The sequence below is a fragment of the Elephantulus edwardii genome, unplaced genomic scaffold (genome assembly GCF_000299155.1).
Source record: "Elephantulus edwardii isolate Elephantulus edwardi_28Jun2011 unplaced genomic scaffold, EleEdw1.0 scaffold00086, whole genome shotgun sequence".
NCBI lineage: Eukaryota > Metazoa > Chordata > Mammalia > Macroscelidea > Macroscelididae > Elephantulus > Elephantulus edwardii.
Genome location: NW_006399836.1, coordinates 9,876,033 through 9,893,974, shown reverse-complemented (window position 1 = coordinate 9,893,974; position 17,942 = coordinate 9,876,033). Strand labels below are relative to the sequence as shown.

The 17,942-nt window shown below is 50.7% G+C and overlaps 1 protein-coding gene across 1 annotated transcript in view; it reads right to left on the bottom strand.

Moving 5' to 3' along the window:
• Nucleotides 1–17,942, bottom strand: part of TMPRSS6 (transmembrane protease, serine 6) — a 55,516-nt gene that overhangs the window by 10,329 nt on the left and 27,245 nt on the right. Inside the window, exons 8-13 of the mRNA XM_006890149.1 lie at nt 17,614–17,726; nt 17,386–17,495; nt 3,218–3,363; nt 2,737–2,835; nt 1,915–2,028; nt 395–511 (exon numbers count right to left, since the gene is read on the bottom strand). Of these exons, the coding sequence (XP_006890211.1) occupies nt 395–511; nt 1,915–2,028; nt 2,737–2,835; nt 3,218–3,363; nt 17,386–17,495; nt 17,614–17,726 (699 nt within the window). The remainder of the gene's footprint in view (nt 1–394; nt 512–1,914; nt 2,029–2,736; nt 2,836–3,217; nt 3,364–17,385; nt 17,496–17,613; nt 17,727–17,942) is intronic.

Below are 17,942 nucleotides of genomic sequence, written 5' to 3'. Positions count from 1 at the left end.
GAAGGGGGAGAACAAGGAGGGGGGAGACCAAGGAGAGATGGAGGGAATAAGGAGGGCGGGGGTTAGACAGATGGATAAATGGTTAGAGTTCCTCTAGTTTCCTAGTGAGGGAATCTCCTCTCCCCACAGATAGAAGGGAATCCCCTCCCCCTTCCCCACCTTAGGGTACCAAGAGCTACTGAGGAGCTGGGGATAGGAGGAAGGGCAGTGTCGGGTCCTTGGGTTGGGTGCCTGGCTGAGTTGCTGGTTGAGGGGCAGCTGGGTCAGGTGAAGGGCCCTCAGACAAGGCAGGGGTGCAGCTGAGCCAGGTGGAGGGTCTTTGGGCAGGGTTGGGGGGCATCTGGACCGGGTGGAGGGCCCTCAGGCCGGGTGCAGGAGCAGGTGGCAGGCTTACCGCAGCTCTGCTCATCCGAGCCATCCCTACAGTCCAGCTGCCCGTCACACTGGGGGTTGGGTTTCTTTACACAGCTCCGGTCAGCACACTGGAAGGTGAATGTCCCACAAGGCACCCCTGGGGCAAAGAACATAGGAGCAGGTCCTGAGCCCAGAGAGAGTCTTCGTGCCTGGGATGGTGTTCCAAGGAGGCCAGGACGCAGCTGGGGGAGGGGTCTCTAAATATTCCAAAAGGTGGCCACGTCTGCCCCTTGAGCGGGGCTGCTGACTGAGGGCCCTACCTGCCCTCAGGTGGCCTAAGGAAGGCAGTTCTGTGCCCTCGAGGTCCAGGACCCAGCAGTGCCTATGCCCTGGCTCTGCCAGCCCCTGCCTGTTTCTAGCCACTCCCAGAAGCTTTCTGCTCTACCACCCAATCTTTGCCTGGTTGCCTTTCTTCTAAACCTATGTATACTTTACCTCTTAAGACCCAGTCCAAAACAACTCTTGAGATATCCTCTCACCCCAGTCAGAATAGCAAAATTCAACACAACAGCAAACAACAAATGCTGGCGAGGTTATGGAGAAACTGGAACCCTTATTCACTGTTGGTGGGAGTGTAAAATGGTGCAACTACTATTGAAGGCGGTATGGCACTTTCTCAAAAAGTTGCAAATAGGAATACCGTTTGGCCCAGCAATTCCACTACTGGGAATTTACCCTAAAGAAACCAGAACTGACACCCCAGCAGATATACGCACACCCATGTTTATCATGGCTTTGTTTGCAATAGCAAAGAGTTGGAAACAACCTAAGTGCCCATCAACAAATGAATGGATAGAGAAGCTGTGGTATATTAACACAATGGAACACTATGCTGCATTGAAAAACAAGGAACTCAAGCAATATTATTCAAAATGGGTGACCCTGGAGGACATTATGCTGAGTGAAGTATCTCAGTCACTAAAGGACAAATACTGCATGGTGCCACTGTTGTAAAACAGGACTGACATCGGGGTTGGGGGAGACTGTGAAAGATGGGTTCAATAATGTATGCTGCATTGAAACAGATGAGGTAGAGAACTGTTTAAAAGGGATATGTGATTAGGTATTATTGTCATGACAGGAGTCTAGAATGAAGCCTGAATAGTGGAGTGGACCTGGGGGGAGGCATTGTAAAACAATGAAAGAATTTTTCTTTTACTGTTTTCAAAGAGCAAACTAGAGGGGTGGGATGGGCAGGGAGAAAAGTGCAACAACGAATGAATGGAAATCCAAAATCACTGTAAATTTTCATTAAAATTAATAATAAAAGTGGATGTATGGATGAGTCAATGATCAGATAAGGTGACTGATGAGATCAGATAATGGATGGACAGACAGACAGACAGATGGACTGTCACAGAGGCGCACACATAGTTGGGTTGGTGGGCACTTTGAAGGCAGCACAAATTTTGTCGCACAGCCTGGGGAGGGGTGGGCGGGCTGTCTGGCTGAGCTGAATCCTTTGGCTTCCCCCTGGATACGGGGTCCTGTGCCCCCTACCTTCCTGGCAGTGCTCCTCCTCACTCCCGTTGAGACAGTCCGGCTGCCGGTCACAGACCCTGGACAGCGAGACGCACGTGCTGTCCTCTTGGCACTGGAATGTGGCTCTGCAGACTGTGGGGACCCGGGAGTGGGGAGGGGGGTCAGTGACTGGAGCTCCCCTCACCACCACCCAACCTGGGACTTCTCGCTGCCTGTGCAAGGGGCTTGTCTAAGGTTGCTTGTCTGAGCCGGGACTTGAAGCTGGTTGTTCTAGAACTTTCCCAGACAGGATCATCCCAGAGCGTTGGACACAGCCACCCCTCGGATGCTTTCCCCTCATATTTTAGACTCTGCCAGGGAGGCCCGGGAAGATGAAGAATGGGAAGCCCGCAGGGTGACTCCAAGGCCAGAAGCCAGGACTCCAGAGACGTTGCTCATGACCGTCCTAACTCAGGTCAGAGCCTTGTCCCTGCCTGGGCAGTGGTAAGCACAGCTCCAGGAAGGGACTGGCAGCTCCACTCTGCACCCCTGGGTGGAGCCTGAGGGGCCCCAGGGGATGAAGAGAAGGGATTCACCCTGGGAGGCCCTGGATGGAGAGAGAGGAGCCCGGAGGCTGGGCCCAGCCTGTCCCACCACTGCCGGGTGAGATGGCCCAGGGAGGGACACTGTCCCCTCTGCTTCCATCCCTGCAACACGTGAGGACACCCACCCCTGCCTGGGTGCTCATAACAGGAACTGGGTGGGGGCCTCTACTCATCAGGGTGGGGCCACCCTCAGTAGGCTCCGTTCGGGGCAAGAAGGCATGCGGGGGGCTGGTGTGAGTGTGGGGAGACTGCTCACCGCAGTTTCTCTCGTCCAGGCCGTTGGGGCAGTCCTTGATCCCGTCACAGGCGGGGACACAGAGTCCGTTGACAGAGCACAAGAACTCTCCGGGGCAGGCTGGGGGCCGCGGGGAGACCAGGGGACAGAGGGGTGCAGGAAGGCACGTGTGATCAGGAGAACACCCGTGTGCTCGCACACACATGAACCCCAGGCACCCGCTGTGGGCACGAGTGCAAGGTCAAGGTGCGCACACAACGTGCACAAGTGTGGAAATGGGCGTGTGTAGCAGCTGAACACACAAGGCCGCCTGTACACACATGTGCACGCACAGAGCTGCATGAATACGTGTGTTCTTGTGGACACACACACACACACACACACACAGAGGATCTTTTGTTCATACAGCCCACAGCCTGATCATAGGATCGTGGTTGTGTGGGTGGTGACAAGGTGGGGAGAGGGCTGGGGTCCCCTGGGTCCCCCCGCTGCCTGTACTCACGATCCGACTGGTTGTACAAGCCATAGTGCACCTGCACGCCGGGCCCGGTGAGGGAGGTCTGGGACGTGAAGTTGATGGTGATGCCGGCAGTGGTGACCACGGGGATCCTCTCGGCGTAAGGCTGCAGGGTGCGCAGACCACACAGCCTGGGGGCGACCAGAGGTGGACTCAGGGCCACGTGCACCATAGCCCAGGCCAGGACGGAGTGGGCCTAAAGGGAGGGGCTTGCACCCCAACTCTGTAGTCTAAGACAACATAGTTTATTGCATGAGGGTCACCTGCTCCTAGAGTCACGTTTCTAGGAAACGCCCTGGTTATGTCCGTGCCTTCAACGTCGCACAGTCAGCCATACAAATCGAAAGGGCAGTGCTTTCTCAGGGGCAGAACTCAGATGGCAGGAAGGGATTGGACAGGACGAATGGAAATGGGGAACACAGAGAGGAAGTGGGAAGAGTGTTGTCACATTGTGGAGACAGCAAGCAGTGACACAAGACACAATGGGGTTGAACGGCAAACTAATTCACTCTGTAAACTTTCAGCCGGATCACAAAGTCTAAAACAGAACCTCCAATGGCTCCCCACTGTTCACAGGATACAAGTCTGGATTCTACCACAGATTTTACCCCCCAAAATCTCTGGTAAGTCAGGGTTCCCCTCTGAACCTCATTCTCTTCCTTTAAAACATGGAGAGAATTATTGGCTCTGACAGGGGCCTTCAGATGGGGTGGTGGACAAGCAGATTTCGATTCAAGCACGGTCCCTCCTACAGAGACACCTCTATCTACCACGTTGGTGGCCTCCTTTGGAGCCCCAGGCATGAGGAACAGGCTGGTTCCTTCCTAGGACCAGGAGCGATTGCTTCTGGACCATAGCCTCTCCTTGAGAAGATGTGTGGCCATGGTCACATCTGCATGGGGTCGTCCACACTCATAGAGGCCAAAGGCAAACATCTTTTCATATTAACACTCAGACTTGATTTGTCTCCACGCTCACAGTACACAATGAGACCTGGTGTCCCAAGGCACCAGAATGAACTTGATGCAGGAGTGGATGTGAGGGGAGGAGACAGCCCTCCATCAACACTAAGTCGAAATACTCCCATCTCCTCTACCCAGTCTCCCCAGAACCTCACCCTCTTCCCCTTTCAAAGGAGGAAAGTTACTAGATCTAAGATTTGGGGGACAACTTCTAGATCTGGAACATAGAATTATTTTTTGTAAGTATTATTTAAAGTTGGAAGATGAATAAGGAAGCTCAAAGAAGAATTGATGCCTTGGCATTTTGGTGCTAGAGAAGAATAAAGAATATCCCGTGGGCTTGCCAAAAGAAACGTGCAGCCAGCGTCTCTGTACAGGCAAAGAGGCTAAGACTTTGTGCCACATGTTTCGGACACATTGTCAGGAGGGCCCAGTCCCTGGAGAAGGACTTCATGCTCGGAAAAGAAGAGGGTCAGTGAAGGAGAGGAAGACCCTCGGTGACATGGAGTGACATAGTGACTATAACCGTGGGCTTAAGTAGACCTGATATTATGACGATGGTATAGGACCAGGCAGGGTTCTGGTCTGTGGTGCGTGGGAACACCATGATTGGGAGGGGAGTCCAAGGTACCTAACAGCACGATCAACTTTCACGTTATTTGTGTTAAAATTCATTACTATTGTTATTTTAAACAAATAATACATTATTTGTTAAATTATTTTAAACAAATAGTTATGTCAAACTATTTGCCATTTTCTACTATGTTAAAGATTTTTAAAAACCTCTCGTCTTGTTAATGGTACGTGAAATCAAGTCCACTGGAACTCAGTGACCCTCTGAGCAGCAGATCTGAACCTTGCCCTTCCTGTACTGTCCTCACCTCTTCTGATAGCTTCGAGCCCATTGTTGCAATCACTGTACAGTCTCTTTTGTTGAGGGGTTTCCTCTGACCCCCCCACCTTTCCCAGCATAATGTCCATTCCCAGAGACTAGCCCCTCCTAATAACATATCCAAAGTATGTGAGATGAAGCTTCAGCATTCCTACCTTTAAGGAACACTCTGGTTGCGCTTTCTCCAGGATATATTGGTTTGTGTTTTTTTTTGGCAGTCCATGGGCTATTCAGTGCTCTTCTCCAACATCTCAACTTAGAGCCATTGATTTTTCTTCTGCCGTCTTTATTCATTGTTCAACTTTCAGAGGCAGAGAAAGTAAATGAAAAGGGGGAAAAAAACCCCAACAAAAAACCAAACACCAAACAACAAACCCCATGGCTTGGATCAGATGCACCTCACACTGTCATTGCTCTTCACTGCCTTGGAGAGGTCCCTGGTTGAAGTTTTCCCGATGCACCATGTCTTTTGATTTCTTGACTACTGATCTCATGGTGCTGTTTGTGAATCCAGGTAAAATGAACCAGTTGACCACTCCAGTCTTTTTTTCATCTATCGTTCAGTTGCCTGTTGGTCCAGTGGTGAGGACGTTTGTTTTCTGGTGCTGAGGTGTAATCCATACTAAGAGTAGTCTTTGATCTTTTTGCAGCAAGAGTTTAAAATCCTCCTCACTTTCAGCAAGCAAGGTTGTGTCATCTGCGCAAACACACAGGCTGTGGATGAGTCTTCTTCGAATCCTGACGCCACACACGTCTTCATAGAGTCCAGCTTCTAGAATGATTTGCTCAGCATTCAATGGAATAGGTTTGGAGAGAGGATATACCTCTGACGCCCGCCTTTTCTGATGTTAAACCATGCAGTGTTCCCTTGTTCTGTTCAGACAACAGCTTCTTGGTCAATGTAGAGGTTTCAGTGAGCACAATGAAGTGTTCTGAGGTTCTCATTCTTCTCACAATTTGTTCTGATTCACATTGTTGCTATTTTAAAAAGTAACTGTTTAAAATTGTTCTTCATTTACTACTCCGGTAAATAGAAAAACTCACATATAATCTGCATAAACAATTGCTATTTCAGGCAAGCAATACTTTTTTAAGAGTCTAAAGGAGCCTCGAGATGGAAAATTTTGAGGAAACCACTGGGAGTGTCTGGTGCTGGGCTACTTAGCTGAAAGGTTGACAGTTCAAATGCACCTAGGGGCCATTGGAAAGTAATACACTGTGAAAGAGCTCAGCCTTGAAAACCCTGCGGAGCCCCAAGACTCACAGACACGCTGCGCGGCTCAGCGGCACCACCAGAGGGCGCTCCCGAGCAAGCGTGGCCCCCTAGAGCCCTTTTAAACTGGCAGAATCCATGGGAGTTTGTTGTTCTTGTTTGCCGGCTTTTTTTTTTAAATGAATACGTTTTTATTTACTCATTGTTATTTTCCCAGGGAAAAAAGAGAAGGGAAGGCAAAAGGATCAGCATGTGTTCTACAAAGATAGCAGGAAAAGGAAGTACCCAATACAACAAAATCAACCATCAAACAAATCACCCAGTGATGGGGGCCATCAAAGCCCAGTGGGGCTCAAGCCTCCTGCAGTTCAGGAGTGAGGTGAAGGGATCAGGGAAAGAATAAACACTTTCCTACCCTCCCTCCCCATAAATTCAAGATTTCACACAAAGGTTTGGTTTCTAGCAGTGGAAGTGCCACTTTTGCCAGAGCATCAGTCATATGGCAGCTTCATGTCCCCTGAAGGGCCAGCAGACCCCCGGCTCTCAGGGAAAGCTAGCATACTTTCGAGAGGAAGAAGAAGAGATTCACAGCCCTGTCTGCTCCCAGAGGCCCAGAATTGAGCCACAGTGCATGGGAACTATCAGGAATGTTTAAGGAGCAAGCATTGATCGGCAGAGTGGAGAAAGTGGGACAGGGTGAGAAGGGGGCACTGGCACTGCCATGTATCCCAAACTGAGGTCCGCAGTGGGAGGAAGGAGTGAGGCACAGGAACTCCAACCTTGCTTTACCCAAATGCAAGTGCGGGCTTTCAGGCGAAATTCCCCTCGAGTGCCAGCTTTTGTCTGAGGACCCACCCCCAGAATCTTTGCTGGCTTTTAAAGTGAATGACAGGAACCCTGGTGGCTTGAGGTTACGCACTACCTGAGGTGGATCACTAACAGAGAAAGATGTGGGACTTGGTTTCTGTGAAGGTCAGAACCTTGGAGACCCTCTGGGGAGGGGGGTCTGCTCTGCCCTACAGGTCTCTGAGTTGGAATTGGACTCAGTGCTACACAACACAACAACAATAACAAAACAAAGACAGAAACATCATGATGGGCTGTCTTTATGAGAATGACCCCAGGAAGCAGACCTTGGGATCCCGGGCAAGGTGACCCAGGAGTTGGGCGCATCCCTGAGCACACAGGGACCTTGTCCCCGCTGAAGGATGGGGAGCACGTGGGATGGGAAGGACCTGGAGCCAGGGTTGGAGATGACCACAGCGTTGTCACCTACAGGGGTCGGAGGGCTGTGTTGTCACCCCAGCTCCGGGAAGAGGCTCCGAGTCCCAGCTTCCCCCAATATGGTGGACAGTCTCTGGTGAGAGAGAGTTCTAGAATCAGCTCATGGCTGGAGGTGACAGACAGGTGCGAGGTAGTAGCTGTGAGCTGGTGGCCCAGGCGACACCCAGCTCAGAGACATTTCTCGGTCAGCTGCCCAAATCCACGAACCATCCAGATCCCGGCTCTCAGAGCCTCAGCAGCTGAGCCCTCAGGAGGTGGGGGAGGCCAGGCTGCACGCTCTTGACCAGGTTTCCGCACCCTGCTCCTTTCCCACACAGCAGATCCTTGGCCCTTTGCACATCTCAGCTTGTGTCTCCCTTGCAAGGCCTTCAGGAGAGGGCGGACCTCCTCAAAGCCCCCTTCAGAGGCATCCAGGAAAGCCCCAGGATCTCAGGTCTGTGGAATCCCCCTCCCTTCTCGGCTGCAGCAGTGCCCAGGCATGGAGGGGCTTCTGCACACCTCCTGGCCTGGCGTGCCCCTCCTCTGGATTTAGCACTTTCTTTTCTAATCTCACCCATGTGGGGAGTCCCGGGCAATCAACCTCCTTGTGCATTAGTAACTCCACACAGAAGGGAGTTCAAGAAAGACTGGAAGGACAGATGGACTGCGGACAGACCAATGCATGCACGCGCTTTTCCAAAACCTCAGCCAGTGTAAACAGATTGCCAGGCCTTTGCTCAGCAGGGCCTGAGCTGCAGTCGTGGACTGAATTGGATGTCCTCACATATACACACTATTGAGGGATCGTGGCAGCTGTTTGGCCTCGCGATAGGAGAGGACTCAGGGTGGCATGCAACACCCCTGAACCATGGCAGCTGTGAGGGAGCTTTCCTGCGAAGAGGCCTCTAACACCATCTAACATCCGCGGTGCATTGACACCATGGAGAACCGTGCAAGACCTAAAACAGTGAAGAATTCGTGAAGCATTGCACAGCGTGGCTGAGCCTGGAGGACATTATGCCTAGTGAAGTAAGTCAGTCACAGAAGGACAAGTATTGTACAAGAGCAGCGTTATAAAAAGTAGAAGGCTTCTGGCAACCAGGGAGAGAAAAGGGAGATGGGTTGAAATGAATTAATAGATAATGGAGACTTATTATTAATGTGGGTAAATAAGCCCACTAGAGTCAAAATATGGCCTTGAGTCTATCCCACCCGAATTTTAAAATCATCTTAAGAACAGGTTTGGGACTAAAGATCAGATAAACTGTGAGATGAAATTAAAGATACCATTGATGAAGAGATCATTACGAAGACAGAGAGGAAAGAGAAGACCGAAGTGGATGTCAGAAGAGACTCTGAAAATTGGCCTCAGGCATCAGGAGCCAAAGCAAAGGGAGAACAGGCAGAAGTAAGGGATGAGCAGGAGATTTCAAAAGGCAGCTGGAGAGGACGAAGCAAAGTATTAGAAGTAACTGTGCAAAGAGCTAGAGTTAGAGAATAAAAGAAGACACATATTTCTCAAACTGAAAAAGCTGAAAAACAAATTCAAACCTCGAGTTGCAATACTGAAAGACGCTATGGGAAAAATCTTGCGTGATCCAGAAAGCATCAAAAGATGGTGGAGGCAATATATGGAGTGGCTGTATAAAAAAGAGGCGGCCAACATGGAAATATTTCAAGAAGTAGCATATGAACAAGAGCCAATGGTGGTGAAGGAAGAAGTTTAAGCTTCAACGAAGCCATTGGAAAAAAAAAATAAGTCCCCAGGTGTAGATGGGATACCATTTGACACATTCCAAATAAAAGATGCATCCCTGGATGTGCATACCAGTCTGTGCTAGGAAATTTGGAAGACAGCTATCTGGTCAACTGACTGGAAGAGATCCATATTTGTTCCTATTCCCGTGAAAGGGGATACAACAGAATGTGGAAATTATAGAACAGTATCATGACCATAAGTACTGAAGAGCAATGGTGTCTCTCTGGAGACTAAGGTGCATCTGATACAGACCATGTTCTTTGCAATCACTTGTTATGCTTAAGAGAGTTGGACAATGACCAAGGAGGATAGAAGGAGAATTGATGCCTTTGAGCTGTGGTGCTGGAGGAGTATTGAGAGTACCATGGACTGCTAGGAAAACAAACAGATTCATCCAGGAAAGGGTTAAACCAGGTGGCTCCTTGGAGGCAAGGATTCTGAGGCTCCGTCTAACATGCTTTGGACATGTAGTGAGGAGAGACCGGTCCTTGGAGAAGGACATCATGCTTGGGAGGGTGAAGGGACAGCGCGGGAGGGGAAGGCCCTCTATGAGGTGGATTGATTCAATGACTGGGGTAACCGGGATGGGAGTGTCAGAGGCAGTGTGATTGGCACAGGACAGAGCAGAGTTTAGGGCTGTTATGAGTCGCTATGAGTCACAAACAACTCGACGGTACATAACAACAACCACAATATCATTAACATAACATTCAAGCAAAATAGTTTTGAAGATCATCTAAAAACAGAGTAGGGAGCTCTTGTGGCCTAGTGGCAAGAAGCTGCACTGCAATCCCAGAGGTACATGGTTCAAATCCACCAGATGCTCTGCTGGAGAAGGAGGAGCAATCTCCTCCTGTACCAGTCAGATCCGATTTGACAGTACACACACAAAATAATAAAATAAAAAGAAAGAAAAAACGGTTAGAGTGTATGTTGATAGAAAGCTGCCAGAATTTCAGACAGGCTTTAGATGAGACCATGGCACCAGAGATATCATTGCTAATGTCAGACAGGTCTTGGCTGAAAGCAGAGAATACCAGAGAATGTCTGTTTGTGTTCTATAGACTATACAAAGGTATGTGACTGCGTGGATCATAACAAACTATGACTGACATTGAGATGAATGGAGATCCCAGAGCACTTAATCATGCTCGTGCAAAACTTATACCTAGATCAGGAGGCTGCTGTTTGACTACAGCAAGGGAGCACTGCATGTTTTAAAATTAGGGAGTACATCAGGGTTGTATTCTCTCCATATCTTTTCAGTCTGTATGCTGAGCAAATTATTTGAGAATCTGAACACTTTAAAGAGGAATACGGCATCAGGACTGGAGGGAGACTCATCAATAATCTGCATTATGCAGATGACACAACTTTGCTTGCTGAAATTGAGGAGGACTTGAAGCGCTCATTGCAGAAGATCAAAGAATACAGCCTTCAACATGGATTGCATCTCAACGTCAATAAAACAAAGATTGTTACCACTGGACTGATAGTCAACATCATGATGGATGGAGAAAAGATTGACCCTGTCAACAAGACCCAAAATTAACATCCTTGGATGTCAGCCGTCAGGAAATCAGGAGACTTACTGCACTGGGGAAGTCTGCAGTTAGGGACCTTTCCAAATTATTGAGGAGTCATGATGTCAGCTTGAAGACTAAAGTGTGTCTGATTCAGGCCATGGCTTTACTGATCACTTGCTATGCATCTAAGAGCTGGACAGTTAATAAGGATGACAGAAGGACTGACATCTTTGAGCTGTGATGTTGGAGAAGAGCACTGGACATTCCATGGACAGCCAGAAGAACAAACAAATATGTCTTGGAGAGGGTGCAGCCAGAGTACTCTTTGGAGGCAAGGAGTCTCACGTACTTGGGGCATGTTTCTAGGAGGGGTTAGTCCTTGGAGAAGGACATGATGCTCAGAAAGGTGAAGGAGAGGAAGCCCCTCAGCCAGGTGGATTGACCCAGTGATGGCCACAATGGGCTTTAATACGTCAGGAAGGGTGAGAACGGCGCAGGATAGGACAGGGTTCAGACCTGTTGCTCATAGGGTCGCTGTGGCTCATACTCAATGGCGCCTAACAACAACCCCTACCACCACCACAACATAGCACCGGGAAAGTCTGCTGTCAGGGGCCTCTCCAAAGTCTGATGTGTGATGATGTCATTTTGCAAGTTCACCTGATTCAAGCCACAGTCTCTGAAATCGCCTGCTATGCATCTGATTGGGTAATGGATACAGATGACAGGAGGGGAACGATGCCTTTGAGCTGTGTGTTGGGGAAGAGCACTGAACATCCCATGGACGGCCAAGAGAACAAAGAGATGACTTGGAGGAATTGCAGCTGGAGTGGTCACTGGAGGCAAAGACGGTGAAGCTTCGTCTCAGGTGTTTTGGACACGTTGTGAGGAGATGCTCTTCCTTGGAAAGGGACATCATGCGTGGAAAGGTGGAGGGTCAGGGAAGGAGAAGACGACCCTGAACGTGAAGAATTGACACAGTGGCTACAGCCATGGACTTGAATGTTTTGAGGATGTTAAGGACGGGGCCGGATAATAGGGTCAATTAAAAGCCATATTAGACTCAATGGCACTTAACAGCAGCAATCTGGGTGAAGGAGCTCTGGGGTGTTAAAGGGTAACGCTGTGAGCCCCAAAGCACATGATTTGAACCCACCAGCTGTTCCTTACCACAAAGAGAGGCTGTCTCCTTCCATAAATTCATAGCCCCTGAAAGCCCATTGGAGGGTCAGTTATGAGTCCATTCTCACTTGAAGGCCCACAACAACAACAACAACAACAAGGTGGATGAACACCAGCAATAGGAAACAAATGGACAACCAGACGCTGGGGGTATTATAATTAACATCGTGGAACAAAAAATGCCAGAGTGATTGACAAAACAGTATGCTCTGTAAACTTTCCCTCAAATCACAATAAAAATAGATAGAAAGGTGTGGAGAAGATGCCAGGAGAGAAACACGAGCAGAGGGAAGAAGCAGGAGCAGTTAGAGTCCTTTGCACACAAGCCCCAGAGAAACGCCCAGAACCGGCAGACGCAGAGACAAAGCCTCCCCCAGAACTGGTTCTCAGAATTCTGACTTCTTGTCGCCTAAACTGCTGTTGAAGCCATGACTTGTGTTCTTGTTACAGAAGCTCCGAAAAGCAACCTGTCAGATAGTAAAACAAGCTCGTTGCCATCAAGTCGGAAGCAGCTCATGGCTGACCCTCTGGTGGGTTTCCAGAGGATTTCAGTCACTCGGGAGGAGATGGCACATCCTACTCCAGAAAGAGCAGCTGGTGCATTGGAACCACCCACCTTTGGGTTAACAGCACACCTTCCTTCCTGACGAGGCCACCAGGTCATATGCAGCCGCACACAGAGCACCTGAGACACCCAGAATCGCCTGCCTTTCCTACCGAACGCCAGACCTATGCCCATAGCCTCAGTTACGACTCAGCAGCACTGTAAGACGGAGGTCAAGGCTGTCTGTCTGTCTGTCCATCTTAGCAGAAGCAGACAGCTTCATCCTTGGCCCACAGAAGGGCTGGTGGGTGTCAACTTCTGGCTGGCAGCTGAGTGCCTAACCGCTGAGCCACCAGGGCTCTGGCTTTTTCCCTCAGGGCAGGCCAAAAGGGAAGGAGGGTCAGAGGAGTCCAGCCCTGCGGAGCGGAGGACAGCTGGATGACACAGTGGCCAGAGCACTGGCCTGGGGCCTGCAGAGACCAGGCTGTAACTCCGGATGACCTCAGCCACACGGCCTGACCACAGCCAGCTTTTATCATCTCTGCATCTGTAGAATGGGGTGATAAGATGCCTCGCAGGAGGCTTGAGGGGATCATGAGTGGATGACTTCTTTGAAAGTGGGCTGCTGACGCACCAGGGCGGTGAGCTCATGGCGTCCTGCACCTGCCCCAGGGCTTGGAGGCCAGCAGGGCCACCCACACCCAGGCCTGGTCACAAGGGGCTCCCAGGGTCGGCCCAGCGGACAGCAGTTACTGCTGGTGCCCAGAACTGAGGTAGAGATAGGGAGGGCACAAATTGGAGAAGTGACATCAGAAGGGAGGAAGCTGGTGGCAGGAAAGAGTTCCCGGAAATGGGTGAGTTGAGTGGGTGACACTCAGCTGAGTGGCTGCTATGAAACCCAGTGGCTGGAGGGCGACCTGTTCTCACGAAGCCCAGGCCCATTGCCGCTTCTGGGCCACTCAGCGGTCACAAAGCCTCAGCCGGGCTCAGATGGGGACAGAGGAACTGGGGCAGCAGCCGGAGGGGAGGGAGGCTGAAGGAGCTGGGGGTAGCATGCCCAGCGAGGGGAGGAACCCAGACCCGCCTCCCTGTCCCCACGCTGACACCCTCTGACCCTCCATGTCAGTGACCGCTCCTGAGGCTGAGGACTGCACCTCCCACTTCCAAGAAATTCTATATCTGAAAATCTAGATCTTTCTCCAGACCTCAGCATCTCTGAGCCACCCACATACGAAGATTTTCCAGAGCTGCGTGTTGAAGAATTTCCCAGCATCTAGAGTCTGATCGCTATCTCCGCGGGTGAGAGCGCCAGGAAACCGCCCGCGGTGGCCCTGTGCTAACAGCTCTCACCTCTACCTGCCCTTCCACATGCAGACCTGAGCGAAGGTTCTAGAAGGTAGAGCTGGGATTTCCGACTGCTCTGGGAATTGGTGAGTGGACCTAAGGTAGGGTCTGCTCTCTCACCACAAGGCCTGTGGATTGATCTGGAATGTCTCGGTGGAGGGCACTCATGGTCTGGGCTTCCCAGGGGCACTGGAGGAGGAATCCACAGAGGGTGACCCCCACCCACATGCATGTACACATACACACATGCACACATGTGTACACACACACACACACACACCCTGGACCAGGCTGCCCAGGATCGACTCCACCTTCTCCTGTGCAAATAACCACGCCTCTGATGTCATGGGCTATGACGATGCCAGGAACACCTGCTTCCTTCCATGTGATGGCTGTGAACCAGAAGCTCCGTGCCCACCTGGCACAGAGTGAGACCAGAATAGAAACAGCTGGTTTATGCCCGCTAGAGCTCACTTTACCACCATGGCCTCCATCCTTAACCTTGTTCTCTTTCCAGTAACTGGAGGCAGACAGTCAGTTTGCTCTCCAGTTTTTAAATGAGTGACCAGAAGTTGAGAGTAGTTAAGTCCTTGCCCACAGAGGAAGTAGAGGACATGGGATTCGAACCCTGGTCCGTTTAGCTTCCTCCTCACCAGCATGATTTGGAATGAACTTACATGGACTGTGTACCTTGGTCTTTAAACTGATACCCATGCTCCTCAGCACTTTGCAGAGGTCTTTGACAGCAGACTCTCCCAATGTGATATGTCTCTTGATATCTTGACTGCTGCTACCAAGGCTGTTGTTTGTGGATGCAAGTAAGATGAAATCATGAAATACTTCCATCTTTTCTTTTCCCATCATAATGTTGCCTACTGGTCCAGTGATGAGAATTTTTGTTTCCTTTTTTTCTTTTTTTAGGATTTTTGTTTTCTTGATGTGGAGATGTTATCTTTGAACATCTGCAGCAAGTATTTCAAGTCCTTTTCACTTTCAGAAAACAAAGTTGTGTTACCTACATAATGCAGGCTGTTGAGTCTTTTCCTGATCCTGATGCTACATTCTTCTTCATAAAGTCCAGTTGTTTGAAAGATTTGGGCAAGGGAGTTCTGGTGGCCTAGTGGTAAGAAACTGCACTGCAAACCCAGAGGTGGGTGGTTCAAATCCACCAGATGCTCTGGCAGAGGGGCAATCTCCTATACCAGTCAGATCCAATTTGATGGTGCACACACACACAAAATAATAAAATAAATTTTTTTTTTTGCAAAAAGAAAGATTTGTGCAGCATACAGACTGAGTACCTATGGAGAAAGGATACAGCCTTGACACACATCTTTCTTGATTTTGAGCCATGCAGGGTTTCCTTGCTCTGTTTGGACAAGAACCTCTTGGTCTGGGTATAGGTTTTGTATGATCACAATTAAATATTCTGAGATTTCCTTTCTTCTTAATGTTAACCACAAATCAGTGAAAGCCATACAGTTAAGTGCCTTTGCACAGTCAATACAACACAGGTAGGCATTCTCCTGGTATTCTCTGTGTTCAATCAACATCGATCTGATATCAGCATTCACTTCCCTGGTGCCATAGGCCATAGTCTCTCCTAAAACCAACTTGACCTATCAGCAGTTCTCTGTTGATGGACTGTCCGAGGTGTTTTGGGATGATCTTCAGAAAGATTTTACTTGCGTGTGATATTAATGATATTGTTAGATAACTTCCACATTCTATTGGATCGCCTTTCTTGGGAATGGGAATGAATATGAGTATTGCTAATGAGCAACGATATCAGTTTAAAGACTAGGGTGTACCTGATCTAAACCATTTTTTCAGTTCCTTCATAAGTTGGGCAATGAATAAGGATAGCAGAATAAAAATTGATGCTTTTGAGTTGTGGCATTGGAGAAGAGTGCTGAATGCCAAATTACCATGGAGTGCCAAGAATAATTCTGTCTTGGAAAAAGTTCAGCCAGGGTGCTCCTTAGAGACAGGTAGACAGGTTGGTGTAACTTCATCTCACATCCTTTGGGCATGTTGTTGGAAGGGGCCAGTCCTTGGGAAAGGAGGTTGTGCTTGGAAAGTGGCGTGTCAGAGGAAAAGACCCTCCGCAAGGTAGATTGACACAGTGACTGTAATAATGGGCTCAGGTATATTAGAGAGGATGAGGACGGGGCAGGATAAGGCAGTGGTCAGATCCGTTGTTTATAGGGTGCTATGAATCGTACTCAAAAGAACCTAATAACAGCAACAACGGAGTGTGGTGTGAGCAGGCCTGGGTTCTCCTATGTGGGGGTGGGGGTTGGAGAAGCTCTGGCTGTGGACGCCCTCCTCTGGTGGGGACTCCCCCACACCCCGCTGAGCCCCTCTACCCTTCCCTGGACCAGAAGGTGCTACGTCAGAGCGTGAGAGACCAATGCCCCAGTTGACCATCTTTTCAGAAGTGAGGGGCCAGAACTCTGGCTAGTGCAGCTGTGGGGTGAGGGCATTGGGGCTCCACCCAGGGCACCTTACTCTGCTTCCTGGACCCTCCCTCCCTGAAGTCACAGCTTCAATGCAGAAAGAAACGCTGTCATCCTTCTCAGAACCGTGACTCAGGTGTCAATCTTAGGTCACTCGGGGTAACTGACACAGAGGGGGCAGCCCAGCTGTCCTCAGCCTGGCCAGGCCCTGGGCAGGTAGTGAGAGGCCACCAGAGGGGGATCTGGGAAGGCCAGGCAGCCATGCCCAGAGGTGCTGACCGTGTGATAAGACACGTGGGACAAGTTGCCTTCTAGAAGCTTCCCAGACAGTGCCTGAAATCACAGCACCACCATCAGATGCTAAGGTCACACCATCCGTGTCCCTGCCTCTTTTTCGGAAGCACAGTCCCTGGGAAATTGTAAAAGTCCTAGAAGTAGGGACGTGACAAGCAAGCATGGCCCACTCCTGTCAGCCTTTGGGCCGTTGATCCTTCGGGAACAGGATCAGCCAGCGCGCAGCATCCAGGTGTCAGTGACGTGGGCATCGACCCGCCAGCACGGCCGTCGCGGAGCTGGTGCCCACTCATGCTGACCCCATGGACCTCAAAGTGGACTTTCTCTAGAAGAATTTCAAATGACCCAGCCTCTGTGTGCGCCTCTGTGAACTTAGAGGTGAAGGTGAGCCACGCCGGCCACAGGCCCAGTGACTCAGAAACACCTCGGGAAGGACGTGCAGTGTCAGACACGGTGCCTGCGAGGAGTGACCATCTGTTCTCACGGGCTAATGACCAAACGTGCTTCTGAGGCCTTTGGAGGTGCAGGACAGGGCTGGGGCAAAGGCAAGGCCAGGAAAGAGCTGGGGCGGACGCACCCCACCCTGGCGGGGGCACCCCACCCTCAGTCTCTTTCCTCTGGCTCCTGTGATGTCCATGGCTTGCACTTCCAAGGGTGGTGTCTGTGGGCAAGGGGTGGGGCCCAGGGTAGGAGAGTGGGTTTTTGGGGTGAGTACCTCCTGTTCTGGATCGTCCACTGGCCGTGGGTACAGGGTAAGTCGTATTTCTGCCTTCTCAGAGCGTAGGCGTCAAACCAGAGGGCCAAGCCGTAGTCCAGAGATGGCACCTGCCAGGAGGCTGCATGTCAGCGGCCAGCTGCTGGGTCAGCACCCAGGAAAGTGGGTGAGGGGACTAACTAGGGGCTTTGGGCAGAGGGCTGGAGGGCAGGTGGGGTGTGGGCTCACCGTGAGGTGCCAGGAGCAGTGGGTGCTGGGCGAGTAGTAGCTGGGGAAGTACGGTGTGCTGAGGGCACCCTGCATGTCCAGCCGGCCCTCCAGCGTCACGTTCACCTCGCAGGCTGAACCCGGAGAGCAGACCGTTACACAAGGTCCAAAGTCCAGGACCCGCTGGACCAGTCATCAGTGTGGCCCTGCCACCACCCTGCCAGCATGCCTGCTGCTGTCCTGTCCCCCCCCTCCCCGCCACCCCCCTCCCCAACGCCCGACCCCGCGACAGCCGACCTCCCCCCGACGCCGCCCCCCAAACCGACCGCCCAACGCCGCCGCCCCCGCCC